This window comes from Capsicum annuum, chromosome 9, assembly GCF_002878395.1.
Source record: "Capsicum annuum cultivar UCD-10X-F1 chromosome 9, UCD10Xv1.1, whole genome shotgun sequence".
In the NCBI taxonomy this organism is placed as follows: Eukaryota; Viridiplantae; Streptophyta; class Magnoliopsida; order Solanales; family Solanaceae; genus Capsicum; species Capsicum annuum.
Genome location: NC_061119.1, coordinates 213,828,746 through 213,850,226, shown reverse-complemented (window position 1 = coordinate 213,850,226; position 21,481 = coordinate 213,828,746). Strand labels below are relative to the sequence as shown.

At 35.1% G+C, this 21,481-nt stretch overlaps 2 protein-coding genes across 3 annotated transcripts in view; both read left to right on the top strand.

Moving 5' to 3' along the window:
• The window catches only part of LOC107841022 (cyclin-dependent kinase F-1), a gene marked incomplete in the record, with an annotated part of 4,315 nt that extends 3,480 nt beyond the window's left edge, over positions 1-835 (top strand). The window contains 1 exon segment of the mRNA XM_047396546.1: positions 1-835. Within this exon segment, the coding sequence (XP_047252502.1) occupies positions 1-522 (522 nt within the window).
• Positions 836-8,039: 7,204 nt separating this feature from the next.
• Positions 8,040-20,991, top strand: LOC107841024 (protein tesmin/TSO1-like CXC 5). Of its 2 annotated transcripts, XM_016685022.2 has the most exons (9): positions 8,044-8,768; positions 10,540-10,650; positions 11,639-11,816; positions 13,064-13,420; positions 13,726-13,826; positions 13,900-13,994; positions 15,763-16,185; positions 20,527-20,577; positions 20,651-20,991. In XM_016685022.2, the coding sequence occupies exons 1-9, from the start codon at positions 8,377-8,379 to the stop codon at positions 20,698-20,700; spliced, it is 1,758 nt and encodes a 585-aa protein (XP_016540508.2). In that variant the 5' UTR covers positions 8,044-8,376; the 3' UTR covers positions 20,701-20,991. The 2 variants fall into 2 exon arrangements, with proteins under 2 accessions (XP_016540506.2, XP_016540508.2); XM_016685020.2 differs by having other exon boundaries at positions 8,040-8,768; positions 20,527-20,991.
• Positions 20,992-21,481: the final 490 nt, after the last annotated feature.

The following is a 21,481-nucleotide window of genomic DNA, read 5'->3' as shown; positions in this document are numbered from 1 at the left end:
ACAAGTTATGGGCCAGAGATTGATTTGTGGTCACTAGGTTGTATTTTCGCAGAGCTTTTGCGTTTGGAGCCACTTTTTCCTGGAAATGCCGACATTGATCAACTAGGCAGAATTTTAAATGTTCTCGGGAACTTAACTGAAGAAGTCTGGCCTGGTTGTGCAGATCTTCCTGATTACAAGATAATCTCATTTGGCAAAGTAGAAAAGTCGATTGGCCTAGAAGCATGTCTACCCAACAGGTCAACTGACGAAATTCTTCTCATTAAAAAGTTGCTATGTTTTGACCCGGCTGGTAGAGCTACTGCAATGGAATTACTCCACGACAAGTATCTGAATGAAGATCCTTTGCCAGTCCCACCGTCTGAATTGAGGATCCCCTCCAAACATAGCTCTGATCAGGATGAGGATTCACTTGATGAACTGAGTGGTCGTAGAGATCCAAACTCCGACTCAGACTTTGATGATTTTGGCCCAACCAAAGTGTCAACCACAGAACATGGTTTCTCAATTCAGTTTTCTTGAGCTAAAAAGTCCAGTATTTTCTATAATCTGTTCTCTTTTTGACCAAGGTTTTGTGATCTAAACTGTCACAGTTTGGAAACAATTCATTACAGAATGGTTGAGTTCCAGACTAACACGCGATGATCAACCATCGCCTTTTGCTGCAGACGATTTAACTTTGCAGCACTTCATGTATTTTGTTGGAGAGATTCTCAAGGTTTTGCAAGTTGTAACAATTGTGGTTTCCAATATTGGAACACCAATGGAGAGACATAGTTATACTTACGAATATATACATATATATATATATATAATACATTGCTTTGTTGATGAAGGGAACTTCTTAGGTTGTGCTACCCTCTACTTGATTCAAGGGCATTTCATTTCCCAAATCTTTAGGTATTAAATTCTCCTCAATGTTTTCAGTATATGTGTGTTGCTTGGACTCCAAAACTGTTGGCGCACTCTTGTGTTTGATCCTCCACAATGCACGATCCGACATGCACTTGATGACATTTTTGAAGAGCTCGAACAACATAGTTAGTGCCTTTGCTTGCAGCTTCTAAAGCACAACAACAACAGATCCAGTATATTCCCATAAAGTGAGGGTCTGGGAAGTCCATATCATTACCTCAGACATGAGATACAGAGGTTGTTTCTGATAGACCCTTAGCCCAAGATAAAACAATCTCGATAAGGAATAGTAAAAGGATAAGAGGGAATAGAAATTACCATACTCAATAATACCATAGACAAGATTTAACAAGTAATACATCAAATGATATAACATTCTGAAATAATACTAACCTTCTACCCTAATCCGTCTCCTCCATAACTTTCTATTTAGGATCATGAGGTATAACATTCTGAAATAATACTAACCTTCTACCCTAATCCGCCTCCTCCATAACTTTCTATTTAGTCTCAAGCACTATAGAGAAAAGAATAATTTTAACCTCTCAAAATTTGAAACAGGGAAAGGACATTGTTTTCTGCAAATCACTTTTTCCCCTTCAATCATTGTTAAAGATGATATCAAATACTTATGGTGAAAAAGCAGGTGATTTGAAATTAACACAAGATTTACATATTTGTTCCTTGTCCAGCTATTCACAAGTATTTGGCCACAGGTCCTGGATGATTTCAAATTAATAGGCAAACCTTCCCTCCCAGACCTTCAAACTTGTCACATATTTTTGCTTAGCCAGCTTGTCCTGCCCACTAATTTCACGAGATATCAGTCATCTTTCAATAATAATAGGTACCATGTAACTCTATTGATTAAGACCAGGAGATTTGGAAAGAAATCAGCTGGCGTTTTTGTCTCCGCTTGGATAGATCTTATGATTCTCATCCACTTCATTAATCACTTGATCACACCCTTGGGCTCATTCAATTCGGTACTTTCAAGGTTCGATTCTCATAATTGGGGTAATATAATTGGGGTAATAACATATTGAAGGAAAAGACTTGTTCAGAATTTTTCCATCTTTTAGAGAAATCACATATAGAAGTTCAATCTCCACTCTTAAACTTTGACCTTGTGAATTTGTTGGCGTAAGTCCATCAACAGAGGCGGAGCCAGGATTTCAAATAAGGGGATTCAACATTCAAAGAAAATTAAGTCGAAGGGGCGTTCAACACCTACTATAACCACATAAAAAAATAATTTTAATCATGTATAAATAGTATATTTTTTCGTCGAATGGAGTTCGGACGAATCCCCTAAAGAGGGCTGGCTCCGCCTCTGTCCGTCAACACATTCAAATCACTCATAAATGTTATCCATATATATGATTAGTGGCGGGGCCAAAATATTTCATTAAGAGAATTTAAAAGTAAGCATACAAACTAACCGAAGTTCAACATATACTATACATACATAAAAAAATAATTTTAACTATATATAAACACTATAGTTTTCCATCGAAGGAAGTTCAGATGAACCCCTGATCTAAGGATAGCTCGCCCCTGTATATGATAAACAATTTATGAGGGATGAATGTTCGTTGTTCAATTTGAAATTCTCGAAGTTCAATTTCGATAATCAATAATTAAATATAAATACATCAAATATCAAATTTCCAAAATTAAGTCTCATACAAATTACAATAATCAAACTTTGGAAAGTCAACATTTTTCCAGTGTGCTAAAATATAATGGGATGTAAATCACGTGCTTGTCGAGCCCACCAGGTTTCCCGCTAATTTCATGACACGTGTCAAATTCCTATTGGCTACCTACATTTCATAAATAAATGCAATGTCGGCTTATATAAAGCTTCTCTCTTCATCAATTTCAATTTTCAAGACAATACATATTTGAATTGGGTGATTTTCACACCCCAATTTTAATTAAAAAATTAAACTTAAATAATAATCATATTCTCCCCTTTATTTCATGCAATATCTATTTTATCCTTATAATTTTAATTTTAATTCTATATTTATGTAATATCTTTTCATATTATATGTAATGAATATTTTTTAACATGAATATTTATAACATTTTATTTAAGTTTATTAAATTTATAAGAAAATGAATACGTTTTATAAATTTATCACAAAATTCAATGTTATTTTTTAAGATTATTATTTTAGTATTATATGTATTAAAGAGTCATTTAGTGTGAGATATAATTATAATAATTCAGAGATAAAATTCATGATTATTTATCCTGCATTTAATTAGATGTATTAAGTAGTCTCAAAATTATTTGTAGCACCATTTATACCACAGTGATGATATAAGTTATCACACATACATTTTAGTACAACTTATTTTGTGATAACTAATTTCGGAATAACTTATTTCCAAACAACTCACTCCTAAGTGTGTGTATATATACATATGTATGTACATGCATATGGGTATATTTTCGTATTTTATCACTCTCTTACTAAATTCGTTTCACATTACTTAATTTTTTGTTGATATAACACAATCCTTAAGAAAATTTTACTTAGAGGTATATTTTGCTAAATTAACCTTATTAATGATAATTTGAAACTTTAAATTTATCTATACTGTTACCTTATATAGTTATTTAACACTAAAGGGTAGAAAAAAAAATATAATACAATTCTCTTGATTTCACAAATTAAGCAGATAAATTAAAACATCTATTTTTAGTATGTGAATCAAGTGATAAGAAATGATATTGTCTATTGTCTATATCAGAAAATAAGTTGTGATTGTCATTAATAGAGTATTACATTTTTTATAATTTATATAAATAAATATAATCCTTAAAATTTGACCTTATTTTTATTCTAGAAAAACATCTAGTACCCCCGAACTATAACTAAATTTGCTACGACATACGTCAACTTTACGGGGATCCTATTACCCCTTAAACTAAATTTTAGCGTATTTTTGTCAATCTTTTTAGCTAACGTAATACCTTTTGTCAATCATTTTAGATGACGTGACATCTTTGATGTGGGTTCCATTTTATGTTATAAAGGTGCCACATTAGCACAAAAAATGACAAAATTACGCTAAATTTGAGTTCAGAGGATAGTAGGACCCCTGTGAAGTTGGAGTGTGTCGTAACAACTTTTACCATAGTTCAGGATAGTACTAGAGGCTTATCGCTTTAATTTATTGTTTGTATTTTCTGCATTAAAATATGTTTATAAAATTAGTATTACTTATTATTTTCACTTGTAAAATAAATATTATAGTTTTGGTTATTATTAATAAAACTAATTTTCTTATCATGCTAATTTACTTCATAAAGATCATCACTAGCTTATATACTTAATTAGTATTTCTTACTTTTTTCCTAGAAGATGTAATATTTATGTTTTTATGAAAATTTTGTTATATGATTTTTTTTAAAAATAAAAATATAATGATTTTAAAGAAGTTAAAAAAAAAAAATTGATGATAAAGGGTAAAATAGGAATTTTAAAAAGTCGATTAGGATAAATGGGGGAGGGTGGGGGAGAGAGTATGATTATTGTTCAAAGTTGAGGGGGGAGTTTGATTTTAAAGACAAAGTTGGGGAGGGAAAATAATTTTGTCCCTATTTGAATAATTCGGAATCGTTTGCTAGGAAGGATAAGGATAATTAATTTGGGATTAATTTAGAAGAAGAGTTTATCTCGTATTTAGTTGGAACAAAATGCATGGGATAACTTATACTGCGATTAGTTATCTCGAGATTGTAGTGTTTTTCTTATCTCTCATTGAGGACGGAATAATTAATCTCGGGATAACTAATCTCGAGATTAATAATTTCGGGATAACTTATTTTCCACACATATTGTAGTGTTTTAAGAGTTTGTTTCGACGGCTTAAACTTGCTTCATCATTTCAAGACAATACAGATTTGAATAGGCGCATTAAAGCTTCCATCAGGGGCGGACCTAAGGCTAAATTTTGGGTGCTCCGACATCCGTTAAATTCGACGTAAATTAGGTATAATTATATAAAAAATATATTAAAATTGGTATAAGGCATAGAAAAACACTCAGTAGACCGTGAAGACAGATGAGTGTTTTAGTTTTCAAATGCAAAACTTAATGTAAAGCTTTCATCCTCAATATGTGTGTTCGGACCTCCCGAACTCCCACGATCCTTAAATTTTGGGTCCGCATTGACTTCTGCCATACAAAGATTTCGAAAAGTATCAAACTATAAAGATTTATTTTATGCAGTTTATTTCAAATTTTTGTAAGAGTTTGTTTCCACGGTTTAAACTTGTCTTCATCATCTCAAGACAATACAAATTTGAATAGTCGCACTAAAGCTCCCACTATATACGTGGATTCAAAAAAAGAATGAATCATAATTATTTATTGTATGTAGTCTTATTTTATATTTTTACAAGTGGTTCGATTTTTCGAATTGAACTCGTGCATTCAAGAAAATGCAGCAAGTTTATTATTATTATTATTATTATTATTATTATTATTATTATTATTATTATTATTAATCTACACCAAAAAAAAAAACTCCTAAAAAGAGTTGTCTATGTTTACTGAAATAGAATTAATAAAAAAGAAATGATTTTTTGTAACATATTAAAAGTGCTCTTATTTTTATTTTATTTAAGATAATGACGAGGATATAAAAATAAATTAAAATTTAAAAAATTAAGAATCCATATAATTAATCACAAAATGACACCGACACTTAATAAGTGTTGTTGTTACTTAAAATGCTCACGTAACTTATGATTTTCATATTGTTACTATGAAATTATCATGATTATAAAAATATATCATACTTTTATAATAATGAGATTGTATTACTAGCTACTAATAATAAAAAAGAGTATCACTTAAAATAAAATAAAGTGCTTAATAATTTTAGTGTGTTTGGTATAGGGGAAGTATTTTATTCCCTTTTTAAAAGTAAAATGTTAATAATTTTTGGTGTGTCTTGTATTGTGGAAATATTTTATTTGAAATTGTTTTCTAGTGATGTAGTATTAACTTGATTTTTGACCAAACCAAAATAGTATTAGGAATATATTCTTCAAAAAAATAATTTTCAGAAAAATAAAAAAATGAAATTCTTTCACTTGTGATGTTTTTATTTTTCTTTACAACAACCTCCACATAACTTGTTTTAACTAACTTCTTTTTTTACTTTTTAAAAAGTACTGTAAAAAAATTGTACATGTAGAAGTACCCGTAGGTGAAGTCGCAGCTCAAGTTCAGCGGAAAATCGAAAGGCTCCTACAAGATAACCAAAAAGAAAGGGAGAAAGCCCTCCGTTCCTGATTCTCTTGTAGTTGGATCCTCCGGAACAACAAGAATCCTTAGTTAGAATGGGACAGGCTCGTGATGCACTGATTTACGTTCACTAATCTCAGGGGCTTTCACTTCCATACGTCTTCGCTCGTGATTGCTTAGAGTCCCCCTTCCATCAGTAGGTACTCCCAAGCCATCGACCGAAGGAAATGAGATTCAAACCCATGATACAATCTTCTTATATGTCGATTTAGCAAACCAATGCCTTAAGCCACTCAGTCATACCTCCAGGTTGTTGATCGGAATGGAATTGGATGTGTCGGGTTTGATTGTTTGCCCGAAGGAAGGGCTATCTGATTCGATCAATTACGTAAGCCGATTGTTGATATTTATTAATCGTTGATAATATTTGTTTGAATGATGATGTCACATATTGTATTGGAATATGACGCTGAACTCTTTTGTGATTGTGCGACAAAAATATGTCATCAAGGATTAAAGGTAAATTTTACATAATGGATTAATGGTGATTCGATCAATATTCTTGTATGAAATCGAGTGCTAGTCAGTTGCACGTTCAGAAGATAAAGATATCGAAAATGACAGATGAGAATGTTCGTATGGATGCATGTGTGGTATGCTAAGAGATATATGATATATCAAGATACAATGTAAGCATCATTTAATAAGGATATTATGATAAAAATAATCATATTATTATTTATTTTTCTTAATAAGTGTGCCAACTCAAAATGTAACAAATAAAATCGAACAAAGGAAGTGTTATTTTTGCTTTACATCAAGTTATTTTATCATCATATTTTTCTTCCAATCCTTCTTCAAATTTTTTTTTTAAATTGATGGTATATCAAAAACAATACTTATTCTCGAATTTAACTATTAAATTGAAGTGTTTGTTAAAACATGTTTGTTGTTGTTGTATGTTCGAAAATAACATTGTTTCCAACTAATCAAACATACTAATTATTATAAATCCACTTATTCTTTGAATAATCATATTTCTCCACAAGAACACACCCAAAATTCCAACTTTAAATAATTAATATTTTTGATAAATTAGAAAGAAAATTTGAATTTTACTTTTTGTCAAACACTCCATTCGGTTCAAAATATTAGTCGTGATTTTCTTTTACGCATTCTTTAAAAAGATATTAATTAGAAACAATTTTTAATTATTTTATCGTTCATTAATATTTGAATAATCATAACATCACCAATAATCGAGGTATTTATAATCTTAAAACTAATACTTTCTCTGTTCGCTATTACTTGTCACTCATTTTTTAATTGAATTTTCATTTTTACTTATCATTTTTGACATTTAAAAAAAAGATAACTTTTATTTTCTATTTTATCCTTAGCACAAATTGTTTTTCTTACCAAATTTATTTCAAGATATAATAGTAAACATCATTTAATATAAATAGTATAATAAAATAGTCCCGTCATTAATTATTTTTCTTAATGAATTTACTAGTCAAAACGAACGGAGAAAGTAACTATTTAGCATAAATGAGAAAGAATAATTTTTAAATTAAAAATAATTATAGAATAATTTTTAAATTAAAAATAATTATTTTTAAAATTACCGAACTAAATTGTCATCTTATTTAGATGATGAAGGAGCTAGTGGAAAAAACAAACACGGCATTCTAGTGCTCTTATGATCAACAGTTCAGATACAATCTTACACCTCTCCTATGAATGTAAACCGTTAGATCAACTCACTCATTATCCACCGTTTGATCAACATCCTTACCAAAATCAGACCGTCCATTATTTACAAAATTGAATTTCAAAAGCTAGAGGGAGGAGCAGCAAAAAAACACAAAGGCTTATTTGAAAAAACAAAATCCCTTCTTTTTCACACAGAGACACCTTTTACTGTGTGTTTTCGATCGATTTTTCGTTGAATTTAACGAATAATTCGTTGATTTCGTGTGATTTTCGGTCGATTTTTTTTGAAATTTGAATCTGATTGAGTAATGCTTGAGTTACGTTGAATGAATTTTGAATTTTTGCGTTTTTTTTTTGTTTAATTTGATGGATTTTATGGTATTGTTAGTGGAATATAAGTGAATTTTGAATTTTTTGGGGATTTTTGGTGAATTTTGAATTTTTTTTTGTGAGTTTTTTGTGTTTTTTTTGAATGGAGAAAAGTGAGGGAGGAGATTTTCCGGCGAAAAAGGTGGAATCGGAGGTGGTTAACTCTGCCGTAACGACGGCGGCGACGGCGGGAGTGGATTTTCCGGCGAAGAAGCTGGCAAGGCAGCTGGATTTTACGGTGTTTAGTCAATCTCCAGCGGCGGCGGTTACGTCTGTGACAGAGCAAAATCAGCCGGTAGTAATGACGTCAGGTGCACAAGTTGTACCGGTGAAGCTAACGCCGGTAATAAGGCCACAATTACAGCTACAACCACAGCAACAACAACAGTCACAGACTCAGCCGCAACAGCAGCAGCAGCAACATGTGTTGTTGATGCCGATGAAAGGAACGGCGGCTGCGGCGCCTCCTACTACTCATCCTTCAATTCGACCTCCGTAAGTATCTGTGGTACATTGAAATGAAGGAAAAAAATGTGTTTTTTTGAGCTCATGTAACTGAAATTTGATAGGATTAGAGGAAATGGTGGTTGGAAGTTTGTTATAAACTCTATTAATTTGTTTGTTGTATGCTAAAGATTGCGTCTTTGAGTATGTAGGAAGAGAATTAGAGTCTAGATTTATGGTATGTCCAACCGCCACGAGTTCAAATCATTCTGATGAATTAAATGGAGAGGGTGGAGTGTAGATACGACCTCCATAAGTATCGATGGTTCATTCAAATTTCATTAAAGAACATTTCTTTTGAGCTCATGTTGTGAAATTTGACAGGATTGGAGGAAATGGTGGTTGGAAGTTTGTTATAAGCTCTATTAATATGTTTGTCGCATGCTAAAGATTGCGTCTTTGAGTATGTAGGAAGAGAATTTGAGATATGTATCGGGCTTTGGTTCAAGAGTCTAGATTCATGGTAGATTCACGCCACGAGTTCAAATCATGCTGATGAATTGAATGGAGAGGGTAGAATGTAGATACGACCTCCATAAGTATCGATGGTTCATTCAAATTTCATTAAAGAACATCTCTTTTGAGCTCAAGTTGCTGAAATTTGACAGGATTAGAGGAAATGGTGGTCGGAATTTTGTTGTTATAAGCTCTATAAATTTGTTTGTTATCTGCTGAAGATTGCGCCTTTGAACATGTAGGAAGAGAATATTATATACCACCTCCAGGGCTTTATATATGGATTTAAGTATTTGAATTTTTTTCTTTTAAAAAAGTTTCCGTTGAGCCCATGTTACTGAAATTTGAGTGGATTAGAGGAAATAGTGGTTGGAAGTTTGTTATAAATTCTATTAATTTGTTTGTTATCTGCTAAAGATTGTGTTTTTAATGAGATACGTCTAGGGATTTATATTTTGGATTTATGGTAGGCCCACTCCACGAGTTCAAATCACGTTAGTGAACTAAATGGAGAGGGTAAACAGGACATAAGTGTAATCTTGTCAATGTTAACTTAATCGTGTACACGTGACTTTGCTGTAGGTAGAAATCTTGTCGACATCGTCTTTTTTGGAAAAGGATAACTCTTGATATAGAACTCATTTGATGAGCAGTTGTTTTGCTGGAAACTAGACTCAAAAGACCTTTTATTAGATAGGTAGTACACCATCTAACTCTTCATTTGACAGGATTAGAGGAAATGGTGATTGGGAGATTGTTATTAACTCCATAAATTTGTTTGTTATCTGCTAAAGATTGTTTCTTTGAGGATGTAGGAAGAGAATATGAGATATCTGTAGGGATTTATGGTTTGAATTTATGGTAGGCCCATGCCACGAGTTCAAATCATGCTGGTGAATCAAATGGAGAGGATAGAGGGCAGATTTCTTGGCTATCCGTAAAAGAAACTCACAATTTAAGATTCCTTTCACAATAATTAGGGACGGTTACTAAGGGTAAGTCAAGATTTACTGGTGGAACTTGGATTGATAATTAATCATTAATTTTGATGTGTAGATTAGCGTCAGATGATAAGGAGAGAAATAAATTTTGTTTCTTGACCCCATCAAGTATCTATGGTTCATTCAAATGAAAAAAGTAATGTCTTTTAGCTCATGTCACAACTCCAATGTTCAAACGTTTTCATGGCCAAACGTTACCTAAGATTTAAGTGGGTTTTTGGCCATGTTTCATTGTGACAGGGTGCACTTTTATGTTAGCTTAGACTTTATGTGATCTATATGATGCTAATACCCACTGTTTTCAGGAAACCAGACTCTCCAAGAGCACGTTCAAGGCAAGGTACTAGTGAAGTAAAAGATGGTACTCCTAAAAAGCAAAAGCAGTGTAACTGCAAGCACTCTCGATGTTTGAAGTTGTAAGTACAACTTCCTTCTCGTACAGAAATTATGTCAAAAACCTCAAAATAACTACAATCATACAAGTGATGGAAAATACATGAAGGTGACATTGATAAGCTCTAATGACTCTTCTTCTGTTGTCCTTTTGGCACTGATAAGCTCTGAAATTTCCAATTTTTCGCTTCTTGCTAGCAAAACATTTGTTGGAAGGGTTATACATGAGGTAATGACCATTAGAAAACCCTAAAAAGTTTTAACACCGTACTCTTCGGAGTATGATGGACTTCTCAATATTTGAACACAAAAGCATAGATTTATCACAAATCAAGAAGACAACGTCCAATGCTTTTTTTTAAATACAACTTCCAATGCTTCAGTAACCACCAGGAAGGATATTTCCAGAGGAGGAAACAGATTAACGAAGAAGAGCTATATGTTAACTTAATACCTCTTTCTAAATTTTAGAATAGGAAATGAAAGAAAAATAGCAAGTCCTGATGATTTCAAGAAGAAAACCTATTTTCAAGGTGTTCAAGTATCAAATAATCATGATTTGCCTAGGAAAAAACTATCGTCAAGGTGATCCAACCAAAGAAGTGCTGCGAAATCAGTGTAGAAATTTCTTTTTCTGTTGTGAACCATATATTTGAGGGCACTTGATTGTTCTTTGAGAAATATTGTGTATATTGAAATTTACATATTTCATTTTCCAAACAAAAGTCGTCATAATATTGTCCACTAAACCAATTCCCAACAGGAAGGATTAAGAAATGGAAAATATGCACATTCCATATGTTTAATCCCTGTCCTAAAGAAGCTATTTACTATATCCTAAGGTTTATTGGTAAATTTGTAAAAGGAAGGATAATAATAAGATTAAAGCCTAGTCCATCACTTATGCGATCTTTGTTGGATGCTTTGCTGATCGTATTTGAATGATCAACAGAGTGTTAGACCTTATACAATGGAATTTTTACTTTGCATTCTTTCTATTCTTTGGGTCAGGTATTGTGAATGCTTTGCATCTGGAATATACTGTGATGGGTGCAATTGTAACAATTGTCACAACAATGTTGAAAATGAGCCTGCTAGGCGCGAAGCAGTTGAAGCTACTTTAGAGCGTAATCCACATGCATTCAGGCCTAAAATTGCCAGCAGTCCACATGGAGCTCGAGATAATAAGGTACTTCTAAAATTAAGTCGATTCATAGTCCATAGATGATGCTTTTTTAAAATTTGAATTATTGAAAATAAAAATGTGTTACGGTTTAAATATTTCCTATTCTCGCTGATGTCCTAGTGGTCTAAGATACTACTGGTTTATCACAATCTCTCTTTAGGAATAACCTAGTTAAAAATTTCAATATGAAAAAGTAGGAAATGCAATATAATCAATATATGCTTGAACTTTTCAAGCTTGAGAAGTCAATAAGGATCATTTTCCTTTGATTTTGAGCTCGAATTGAGCTTGTAAATGTAAATGCCTTTGGTTATTCAAGCTTGTATTTGAATAGTGAAATGTTGACTCAATCTTACAGTCTGTAGTTCCATACCTTCTCTATCTATATTCCATGTACTACATCACATGTAGGAGTAAGAAAAGGTGCTTCTATGCTAGGTATTCTCATAACAATGCACCCTTTGAATATTAGTTCGATACAGAAAGCATCACATTCACATGAAAGTTTGGATTTGAATAGTTTACCAAATTTAAATTCTTGAAAGTTTGAAAGTTATATAAAGGTAAGATGTCAAGCATTTTGGGATGACCCAAAATGAGGAGGGTGTCATATAAACTGGGACAAAGGAATAATATTTTCTTTTTCAATCATCTTTTTCCTTCTGGGAAGAAAAGAAGAAAGGAAAAATATTATCAGAAAGAAAAAACTTAATAAATCTGGTACGCACTGTGTTTGACTAAATTAAATGATCCAAAATCTGTCAAAGGAGTTCTCCTCAACTATTTGGTTGTTTTGTACGTTTGACGGCTAACAATCTAGTTATTGAAAATTGCTGATCATTGTTGGAAAAAACGGGACAATTGTCCACTGAAGCAATAAAGAGCCACATAGTAGTCTAGTCAATAATCACAATCTTGAAGAATGAAAGGCAAAGAGATTAATCAAGTGCCTATTACTATAAAAATTTAACTTAGAGAAATAATATGGCTCCACGAAGGGGTCAATCTAATTGCGATCAACTTCGTGAACTCAATGTGGTGGTGTATCATTCCAGAGGAAGCAAAGGCAGTTTGAATAATGATGCCATAAGAATTTATTCTCCGTTGTTAAATTTTGCTCGATTTCTAGAACCACTTGTGCATATAAGGATGAACGTTGCAAAGTTGAAGTTTGAAGTAAATCAAAGTAGCTCCATTTTTTGTTTCTTAATCTATTTGATAACTTTTGAACTGCACCCAAATCTTTTTAGGAGGAAACCGGGGATGGCTTAGTCTTGGCAAAGCATAACAAAGGATGCCACTGCAAGAAATCAGGTTGCCTCAAGAAGTACTGTGAGTGCTTCCAAGCCAATATTCTTTGCTCTGAAAATTGTAAATGCATGGACTGCAAAAATTTTGAAGGAAGTGAAGAGAGACAGGCTCTTTTCCATGGAGATCATGCAAACAATATGGCATATCTCCAACAGGCGGCAAATGCTGCTATCACGGGTGCCATTGGATCCTCTGGTTATGGATCTCCTCCAGTGACCAAGAAAAGAAAGGCCCAGGAACTGTTCTTTGGGTCAACACTCAAGGACCCTGTCCACAGGCATGGACAACTCCAACAGGTAAATTATATTATTTCACCATTGAATCAATGCATTTTCAACTGTTTAATTAGTGAAGAATGTTTGAATTCCTTCTCATAGTATAATCCACTGGGCAACACTGCATTGCTGATAATAGTTGATTGCACCAAGGCGTAGTTTCATCAGAGAAAAGGCATTTAACAACTACATTTTTTTTTTGGGATGTACTCTCGTCGATTTATATTTTTGCTTAAAATAAGCAGGAGTGACAATTTGCAGTTGCCTATGCTTTAATTCTTTTTAGAAAATAATTGATGAGTGAAATAACATACTGTATTGTACAGGGGAACCATATTAAATCTTCTGCCTTACCTTCATTATCTTCAATTCCTGGTCCATGTGTTTCAAATGCTGCAACAGTGGGTCCTTCCAAGTTTACTTACAGGTAGCAATAACTGTCCCTATGAAATTAACCTTTACTGTTCATTCAGCAAACTAATTGTCATGTCATGTTGAAGGTCTCTATTGGCAGACCTCATCCAACCACAGGACTTGAAGGAGCTTTGCTCAGTTTTAGTTGTATATTCAGGAGAAGCAGCGAAAATGCTGGCAGGTATAAATGGATGTCTTCTAAGTACTTCTGATTACTTGTATGATCAACACTTTTGGTGCATCTTATTTTGTTATATTGATTCCATCTTGTTGTTTCCTTTAAAATCATAAATTGAGCTTCCGTTGGAAAGTATGAGTTACTAAGAATTTTTTTCTGGCATATTTTTCTCTATCTTACTACTTAGATGAGGCTTTTCCTTCTTGATTCTTGGAAAACATAAAGGGCAGCTTTGGGATGAATATTGTTTTTCAAAAATAATTATAGGTTATTTTTGCTACACTTGAGCCGAGGGTCTTTCAGAAACAGCCTCTTTACCTGCATGAGGTAGGGGTAAGGTCTGCGTATACTCTACCCTCCCTAGACTCAACGTATGGGATTACACTTGATATGTTATTGTTGTTTTCTAATTAAGAAATTGTTTAGCCAATATAAACTTTTTGCCTCTGAACTGACTGTAAACGAAGTTAACAAATTGTTTCTGATGGAATAGATCGCCTGTTTTTTTGTCTTTGCTGATATTTGAACTGCGGTCTCCCATAGCTTTTTTCACTTCATTGACTACTAAGCAACACCCTTATGTGCTCATTGAAATGAAACCCATTTCTTTCTTCCTCTCCCACCTAGTGTTTAAGTGGAGGCTCTTATGTTATTATACATGTTTTTCACTTTGGAGTATCTATTAGATTTAAAGCAAAATTATTTGATTTTCCGCAATTAGGATTAAGCATAAGCTGCATTTAGGCTCTACAGTTATCGGACATGCATTGTGGTACCTTATCTAAAAATAAACCAAAATGTTCCTAACTAGAGAGAGAAAGTTTTGGTCAGATCTATTCCAATCTGTTACAGGGAGACTACAGGGCTCCGGTATTTGTGCATATCAATCCAATCTGCTGTGCCTCCTTGCGTATCCAGTAGATGACAGCAGATATATGAATTTAGCATGACTTTTAGCTATGTCGATTTGGAGCAAAAGGAATTTATGAAGAACATTAAATTTTTGTTTATCAGTTTTATATTTAAATAATGTTTTCACAAATGGACCTTCTAGAAGAAATCAGTGCTATCAAAAGTGAAAGCGCAAAAAGCTCTAAGGTCCTTTGGGGATTTAAGCACAAATAAAACATGGCTTTAATGAAAAAAATGTGCAAATGGAGAAAAAAACACAAATTTGTATGTTGTCCAAGATCAATAACCATAAGCATGAATAACAATTATATGGATAAAGAAACTGAAAAAAATTACAATAATGTGAAATATCAATGGTTTAGTGTCACATCTTCAGGATTACGCTCATTGGCTAGGAAAAGTATTCCTTAGAGCCTTGATGATGACACTGAAGCGCCCATAGAGTGAGGCCAAGAGCTCAACATGTTTTGCGCCTCGTTTCGGGGCTTAAGCACTCCTTTGACTACACTGGATGAAACATGAGTGAGGAGCTTCTTTTTAGATTGTAGAATTTTAACATCATAAATTAGGTATAATGAGGATTCATTGTAAATGGATTAGATCTACATAGACCGTCAACCTACCACGAATCTCTTGTTTATAGACTTTGGACAGGTCATGTGAGTTCATGTCAGATGCTAAGCTTGCATAGGTGGAGTTATATGGTGAGCATGGATTGATTGCACAAGTCAGAGTCTATTTTGGGGAACTTAATATCTTTTTATCTGGTGGTTCAACCATGTCTTTTTTTTTTGGTGATTTTATTACACGTTTTCTGTATATGGTCTACAATCATTTTACTGTTTACTAATGCTTTCAGATGAAAAGGACGCTTCACAAAAACAGGCTGAGGGTCAGACAGAAGCTTCCCTTGCTTCATCAACGCAGGAGCGAGTACAAAACCAGAAAGATTCAGGTACTGATAAGGATATGCATGATTGCTGTTCAAGTGGGGACCAGGGTGAGAAAATCAGCATGGAAGAGTCTAGTTTGGATGGAGCAGATGTATCAAAAAGAAGGCCAATGTCGCCTGGGACGTTAGCACTAATGTGTGATGAATCGGACGCCATGTTTGCAGCTGCCGTTACTTCCCCTAATGACCTAGCAACTCTTAGCAGTAATACATCTTCTCAATTGCCCCATGGGCAAGGCGTGACAGAGACATACGGGGAACAGGAAAGGATCGTGTTGACAAAATTTCGTGATTGTCTTAATAGGCTTATCACTCTAGGCGAAATAAAAGGTAAATTTCTCTTTTATTTCTGTCCAAATCTGGTCCTGATCCACTGAATAAGTAGCTGTTGCCAAATTTAACTGCATCGGTGAAGCCATACATAAGTCCCAAAATACCGCACTATGATACACTCAATGGCGTCTGTTTAAACTGTTGTTTTTTTAATGCAAAGGGGGATAATTTCATGTTAGATTCCTCTGTTAGGCACGAGAAATGAAGTATTAGCGTGAATGAAACTACATAATGACCTGAAATATTGATGGTAGCTGATAACTGCAATTCACGAATTCCCAAGTATTAACCCAAAGAAATTTACTGTGATCTATCTTCTCTTGAAATAATTAATATATGCAAGTATCCTGGCCAGCTTAACTGAGGTACATTGTATAATGTTGTACATGTTTACTTTTGTAGTGTATGGCGTTCTGAGAAATACAATTATCAAATATGAAAATGGATAAGGTGCATGGATAGGTTACATTAAGAAGAGATGACATTCGTACTTCGATAGGTTATTGAATGAAGAAGGGGATAGAGTTATTGTTTTAGGGGAGCTGGAGCACGCAAAGGAGTGTCGTGATTTTAGTTATTGTAGACGTTTTAAGGTAGAAGAGGTCAGAGAGGCTATTCGCAGGATGCGTAGGGGTAAGGCGACGGGGCCTGATGAGATCCCTGCGGATTTTTGAAAGTTCTCTGGGGAGGCTGGTTTAAGTTGGTTGACTGAATTATTTAACAACATTTTCAAGTCGGCGAAAATGTCCGAGGCTTGGAGATGGAGTACCATGATCCCTCTTTATAAGAATAAGGGGGACATTCAGAGTTGCAATAACTATAGAGGTATTAAGTTATTGAGCCACACTATGAAGATTTGGGAGAGAGTGGTCGAGTTGAGGTTGTGGAGGATAGTGGCTATCTCGAAAAATCAGTTTGGATTTATACCCGGGCGCTCGACGACGGAGGCAATTCACCTGGTGCGGAGACTGGTGGAACAGTATAGGGAAAGGAAAAGAGATTTGCACATGGTGTTTAGCGACTTGGAGAAGGCGTACGACAAAGTCCCTAGGGAGGTGTTTTGGAGATGCTTAGAGGTGAGTGGGGTACCGGTGGCGTATATTAGAGAAATTAAGGACATGTATAATGGAGCTAAGACTCAGGTGAGGAGGCGGGAGGAGACTCAGAGCATTTCCCTGTCTTGACGGGGTTGCATCAGGGTTCCACTCTTAGCCCGTTTTTGTTTGCTTTGGTGATGGATGTGTTGACGCGGCGTATTCAAGGAGAGGTGCCTTGGTGTATGCTTTTGCAGATGATGTAGTTTTGATTGATGAGACTAGGGGGGGTGTGAATGATAAATTAGAGGTGTGGAGACGGACCCTTGAGTCTAAAGGGTTCAGGTTGAGCAGGAGCAAGACAGAATATTTGGAATGCAAGTTTAATGACGTGAGGCAAAAAGACGAGGTGGTAGTAAGGTTGGATTCCCAAACGATGTGTAAGAGGGATAGTTTCAAGTATCTGGGGTCCATGATTTAGGGGAATGATGAGATTGACGAGGATGACTCCCATCGTATTGGAGCGGGATGGATGAAGTGGAAGCTCGCCTCGGGGGTGTTGTGTAATAGGAAGGTGCCGCCCAAGCTTAAAGGTAAATTCTACAGCGTGGCAGTTCGGCCGGCCATGTTGTACGGAGCGGAATGTTGGCCAGTCAAGAGCTCTCACATTCAAAAATTGAAGGTGGAGGAAATGCGGGTGTTACGTTGGATGTGTGGGCTTAATAGGGGTGATAGAGTTCGAAATGAGACTATTCAGGAAGAGGTTGGAGTGGTTTCGGTGTAGGACAAGGTGCGGGAAGTCCGATTGAGATGGTTCGGGCATGTGATAAGGAGGGATGCCCCAGTTCGTAGGTATGAGAAGCTTGGTTTGGATGGTTTCAGGCGGGGTAGGGGTAGGCCGAAGAAATACTGGAGAGAGGTGATCAGGCGGGACATGGAGCAGTTACAGCTCACTGAGGACATGACCCTAGATAGGAAGATCTGGAGGGCGCGGATTAGGATAGAAGGCTAGTGCCAGTTTGAGTCGTTGGGGTAGGACATTACTTGGTAGATGTATTATTCTTGCTAGGACACTTTGTTGTATGTTTTATTACGAATGTGTTTACTATTCTTTGTTTATTATCCCTTGTGGGTGGCATATTTTTGTCTTGACATCTTGTTCCATGCTTTATTAAGTATTTGTCTATTATTCCTTGTCTTGAGCCGGGGGTCTATCGGAAACAACCTTTCTACTTCTCTTGAAGTAGTGGTATGGACTGCGTACATCTTACCCCCCAGACCCCACTATGTGGGAATACACTGGGTTTGTTGTTGTTGTTGATAAGGTGCATGGACATTCAAGTTTTAGAGTTTAGTCGGTTTTTAATGTATTTTGAAGGATCAGTGTGAAATGCTCAAATCCATATAATTACTCATTCCATACAGGTAAATATAGCCGACACAATTTGTGTACTTCACATAGTTTATAATAACCCACGACCAGACTCCATGTATACCACAAATTATTGATGTAAAGGAGTGGAAATTTGGGGGACTCCATTGCTCAGTAATCCTTTGAAGTGAAGTTATCCCTTCTCCTAAATTTGCATGGTAAGCTGAGTTGCTTTTTTCTAGGAAAAATCCACTGTTCACTTCCGCTCAACACCTGGTAACTGGTAAATGGACCTCCCAACAACTCATGGCATTGTTCAAAATATTTACATCTTTCTGTTTACCCCAAAAGAATAAAGTATTTGTGCATCTATGCTTTAGTCTATAAAGCAAGATCTTTTTCTTTCAAAGTGTCTCCTGTTTCCTTCTCTCGGGAATGACCACAGTATGTAATCGGCAGTTTTATCTCAAAATTCTCTTACTGATTGGGACTTTGTTCCTTTCAACATAGAAATACTTTTGGAGATGCTTTGAAGGAACACATACATACTTTTAGCTACTTCACAGTGAAGGAGCAAGGGACGGATCGTCTCTCCCTGTCTGCCATGCAGCAAACTATGCACAGTAGTCTTCTCTTCTGTGTAAGCTAGCAAATTCAGCTTCCTTATTCCTTTGAAACTATTCTAAAGTAAATAGAAAATAGCGAGAAGCTGCCCGTTTGTCTACGCTGCCCTTTTGTCTCCCTCCCATTTGTATCTACGCTGCCCTTTTGTCTCCCTCCCAACTGTATCTATCTCATGTAGTTTTCACGTACTCTTACAACCTGCTTAAAGCTTAATGAACCATTTACTAGTTGCAAGGACAGAAATTTTGTGCAATCAAAGAATCATTTATTATTCTCAGCTCCCGTAAGAAGATTGAAGGTGAAGTAAGATTAGACTGATTGTGGTGCCTAAGGGTAAATAATCAAATAACTATACGAGAGACAGTTGGGTCTGAAACACTCAACATACCTTCCAGATGAATATCATAGAAAAGACTACTGATTTTAACTAGAATAGATCAGGAGTGATCACATTTGATGGAGGCTTAGTTGTAGTCCATAACATGCCGTAGAATGATAAATAATTTACTAGTGGATCGAAATGGACCTGAATCGAATGCTATTGACTTGGAGTATTCATAATGTTGACGCAAACTGACTCAAGGTTGAGGCTAAGTTGATTGTTGTTTGATTATGTTGATTTGGAATCCTCATCAAAAATAAATCTGCAGTGCTCTAGGTATTACTACCATCACCATCTTGCCATTTTTCTTTTGTGCGTCGGATCAATTTCCCTTGACCACACTTGCACGGTTATGGTAAATTAGAACACGTGCTTCGTTCTTCTCTTTTATAGAAATTATTTACCTGGCTCCTCGAAACAAATAGGAAAGGATGCATTGCATTAGCTATGAATGCTCACATAACCTGCATGTACTACTTTCTCATGTTATTCCTTAGGTGGCTAATTGTTTAATCTAATGTTGCTCGGACTCTTCAAATGTCAATGGGTGCTTATCGGATCTCCAAAACTAGTGTATGTTTGGAGAATCCGACACGGGTACGGCATCAAAAATGAAGAATCGGTGCAACTTAGATTTAAATATTCTTCAGTCCTTGCAATTTTTTTGTTATAACCATCCGATATCTGGAACACATTGGCTCGAGTAATCTAGATTCGAACCATAGAAAGCCCACGATGGGGTCTTAAGTGATTAGGGCTTTTAGTGCTCCTTATCAAAGGTGACTCTATTCCCTGAACTCGAACCCGAGACCTCTGGTTAAGGTTTGTTAGAACTATTTGTGATGTACTTAGTTACCATTCTGTTGCTTACTGTGTGTTTCATTCGAAATCACCTTCTGTTACTAACAATCGATTTCAAATTACAGAAACAAAATGTTCATCAATGGTGCGAGGTACTGACTCGGTTGATCAACAAGGTATGACCGGTAATGTTTTTACTACGGCTGAAACGAGGAATCAACATGATTCCTTTAACAATGGTGTTTCCAGGTCTTCTCTTCCTCAGTCAAGAACAACAACTCAGATGTTCAGTGCCTTAGTAACTACTGCTAATAATACCGCGCTTTCTAAAGTTCATCGTCCAGATGAGAATGGAGATGTCAAGCCAAAAGTCTGAAAGAAAAAAAAAAAAATTATAGTTAGCTTTAGAATATGAGATATTGCCTGCTAACTGCTGCATCTTTGTAATATTAGGCTATTCATCATTAAATCTTTTCTTTGATGTAGCAGCAAAATTGATTGAAAGCACCATTTGTTACAACTAACAAGCCTTGTAACTTCTAGCACAATTTATTTTACTGCAATTTTAATCAAAATTGCATTTTGTTCAACTTCTTTTTTTTTTTTTTTTGGGTGTGGGGTGGGGGGGTCCGAACCCAAAGCTAGCTGGTTCTTTGTGAAATGCATTCAGGCGCAACAGTTGACTGGACATCTTGGGGTAAAGCACTATTTCGGTGCGGGCTGCGAGAGCGGTTCTAGGGGTAAAGCACTGTTTCGGTGCAGGCTGCGAGTTTCACTTTGGTCAATTTGCAATCAAATTGTGATACCTTAGGCAAATCGGGGAGATGTTGGATATATAAGGACCTAAGTTTAGCGATGTTTTTGGCTATTGGACTCTGCGAAAACTTGAGCCAGAAAAACCACCGATATAAAATGTAAGAACAACATACATCCCAACCCTTTTGAAGCTAAATACTCCCTATTTTAGTTCTTTTCAATATTATTAAAAATCTTTGATTCAATCTGCGTAGACATCACATTCTCCTAGATACATCTTTTTTATTTTATATGGACGCGTCACCTAATTTTACACGTTTACAT

Bases quoted from the DNA above. Each gene is read 5' to 3' on its own strand.
- LOC107841024 (XM_016685020.2), top strand. From the start codon at position 8,377: ATGGAGAAAAGTGAGGGAGGAGATTTTCCGGCGAAAAAGGTGGAATCG. The intron at 10,651-11,638 runs GTAAGTACAACT...TCTTTGGGTCAG, and splicing joins CACTCTCGATGTTTGAAGTT to GTATTGTGAATGCTTTGCAT. The intron at 13,421-13,725 runs GTAAATTATATT...TGTATTGTACAG, and splicing joins GGCATGGACAACTCCAACAG to GGGAACCATATTAAATCTTC.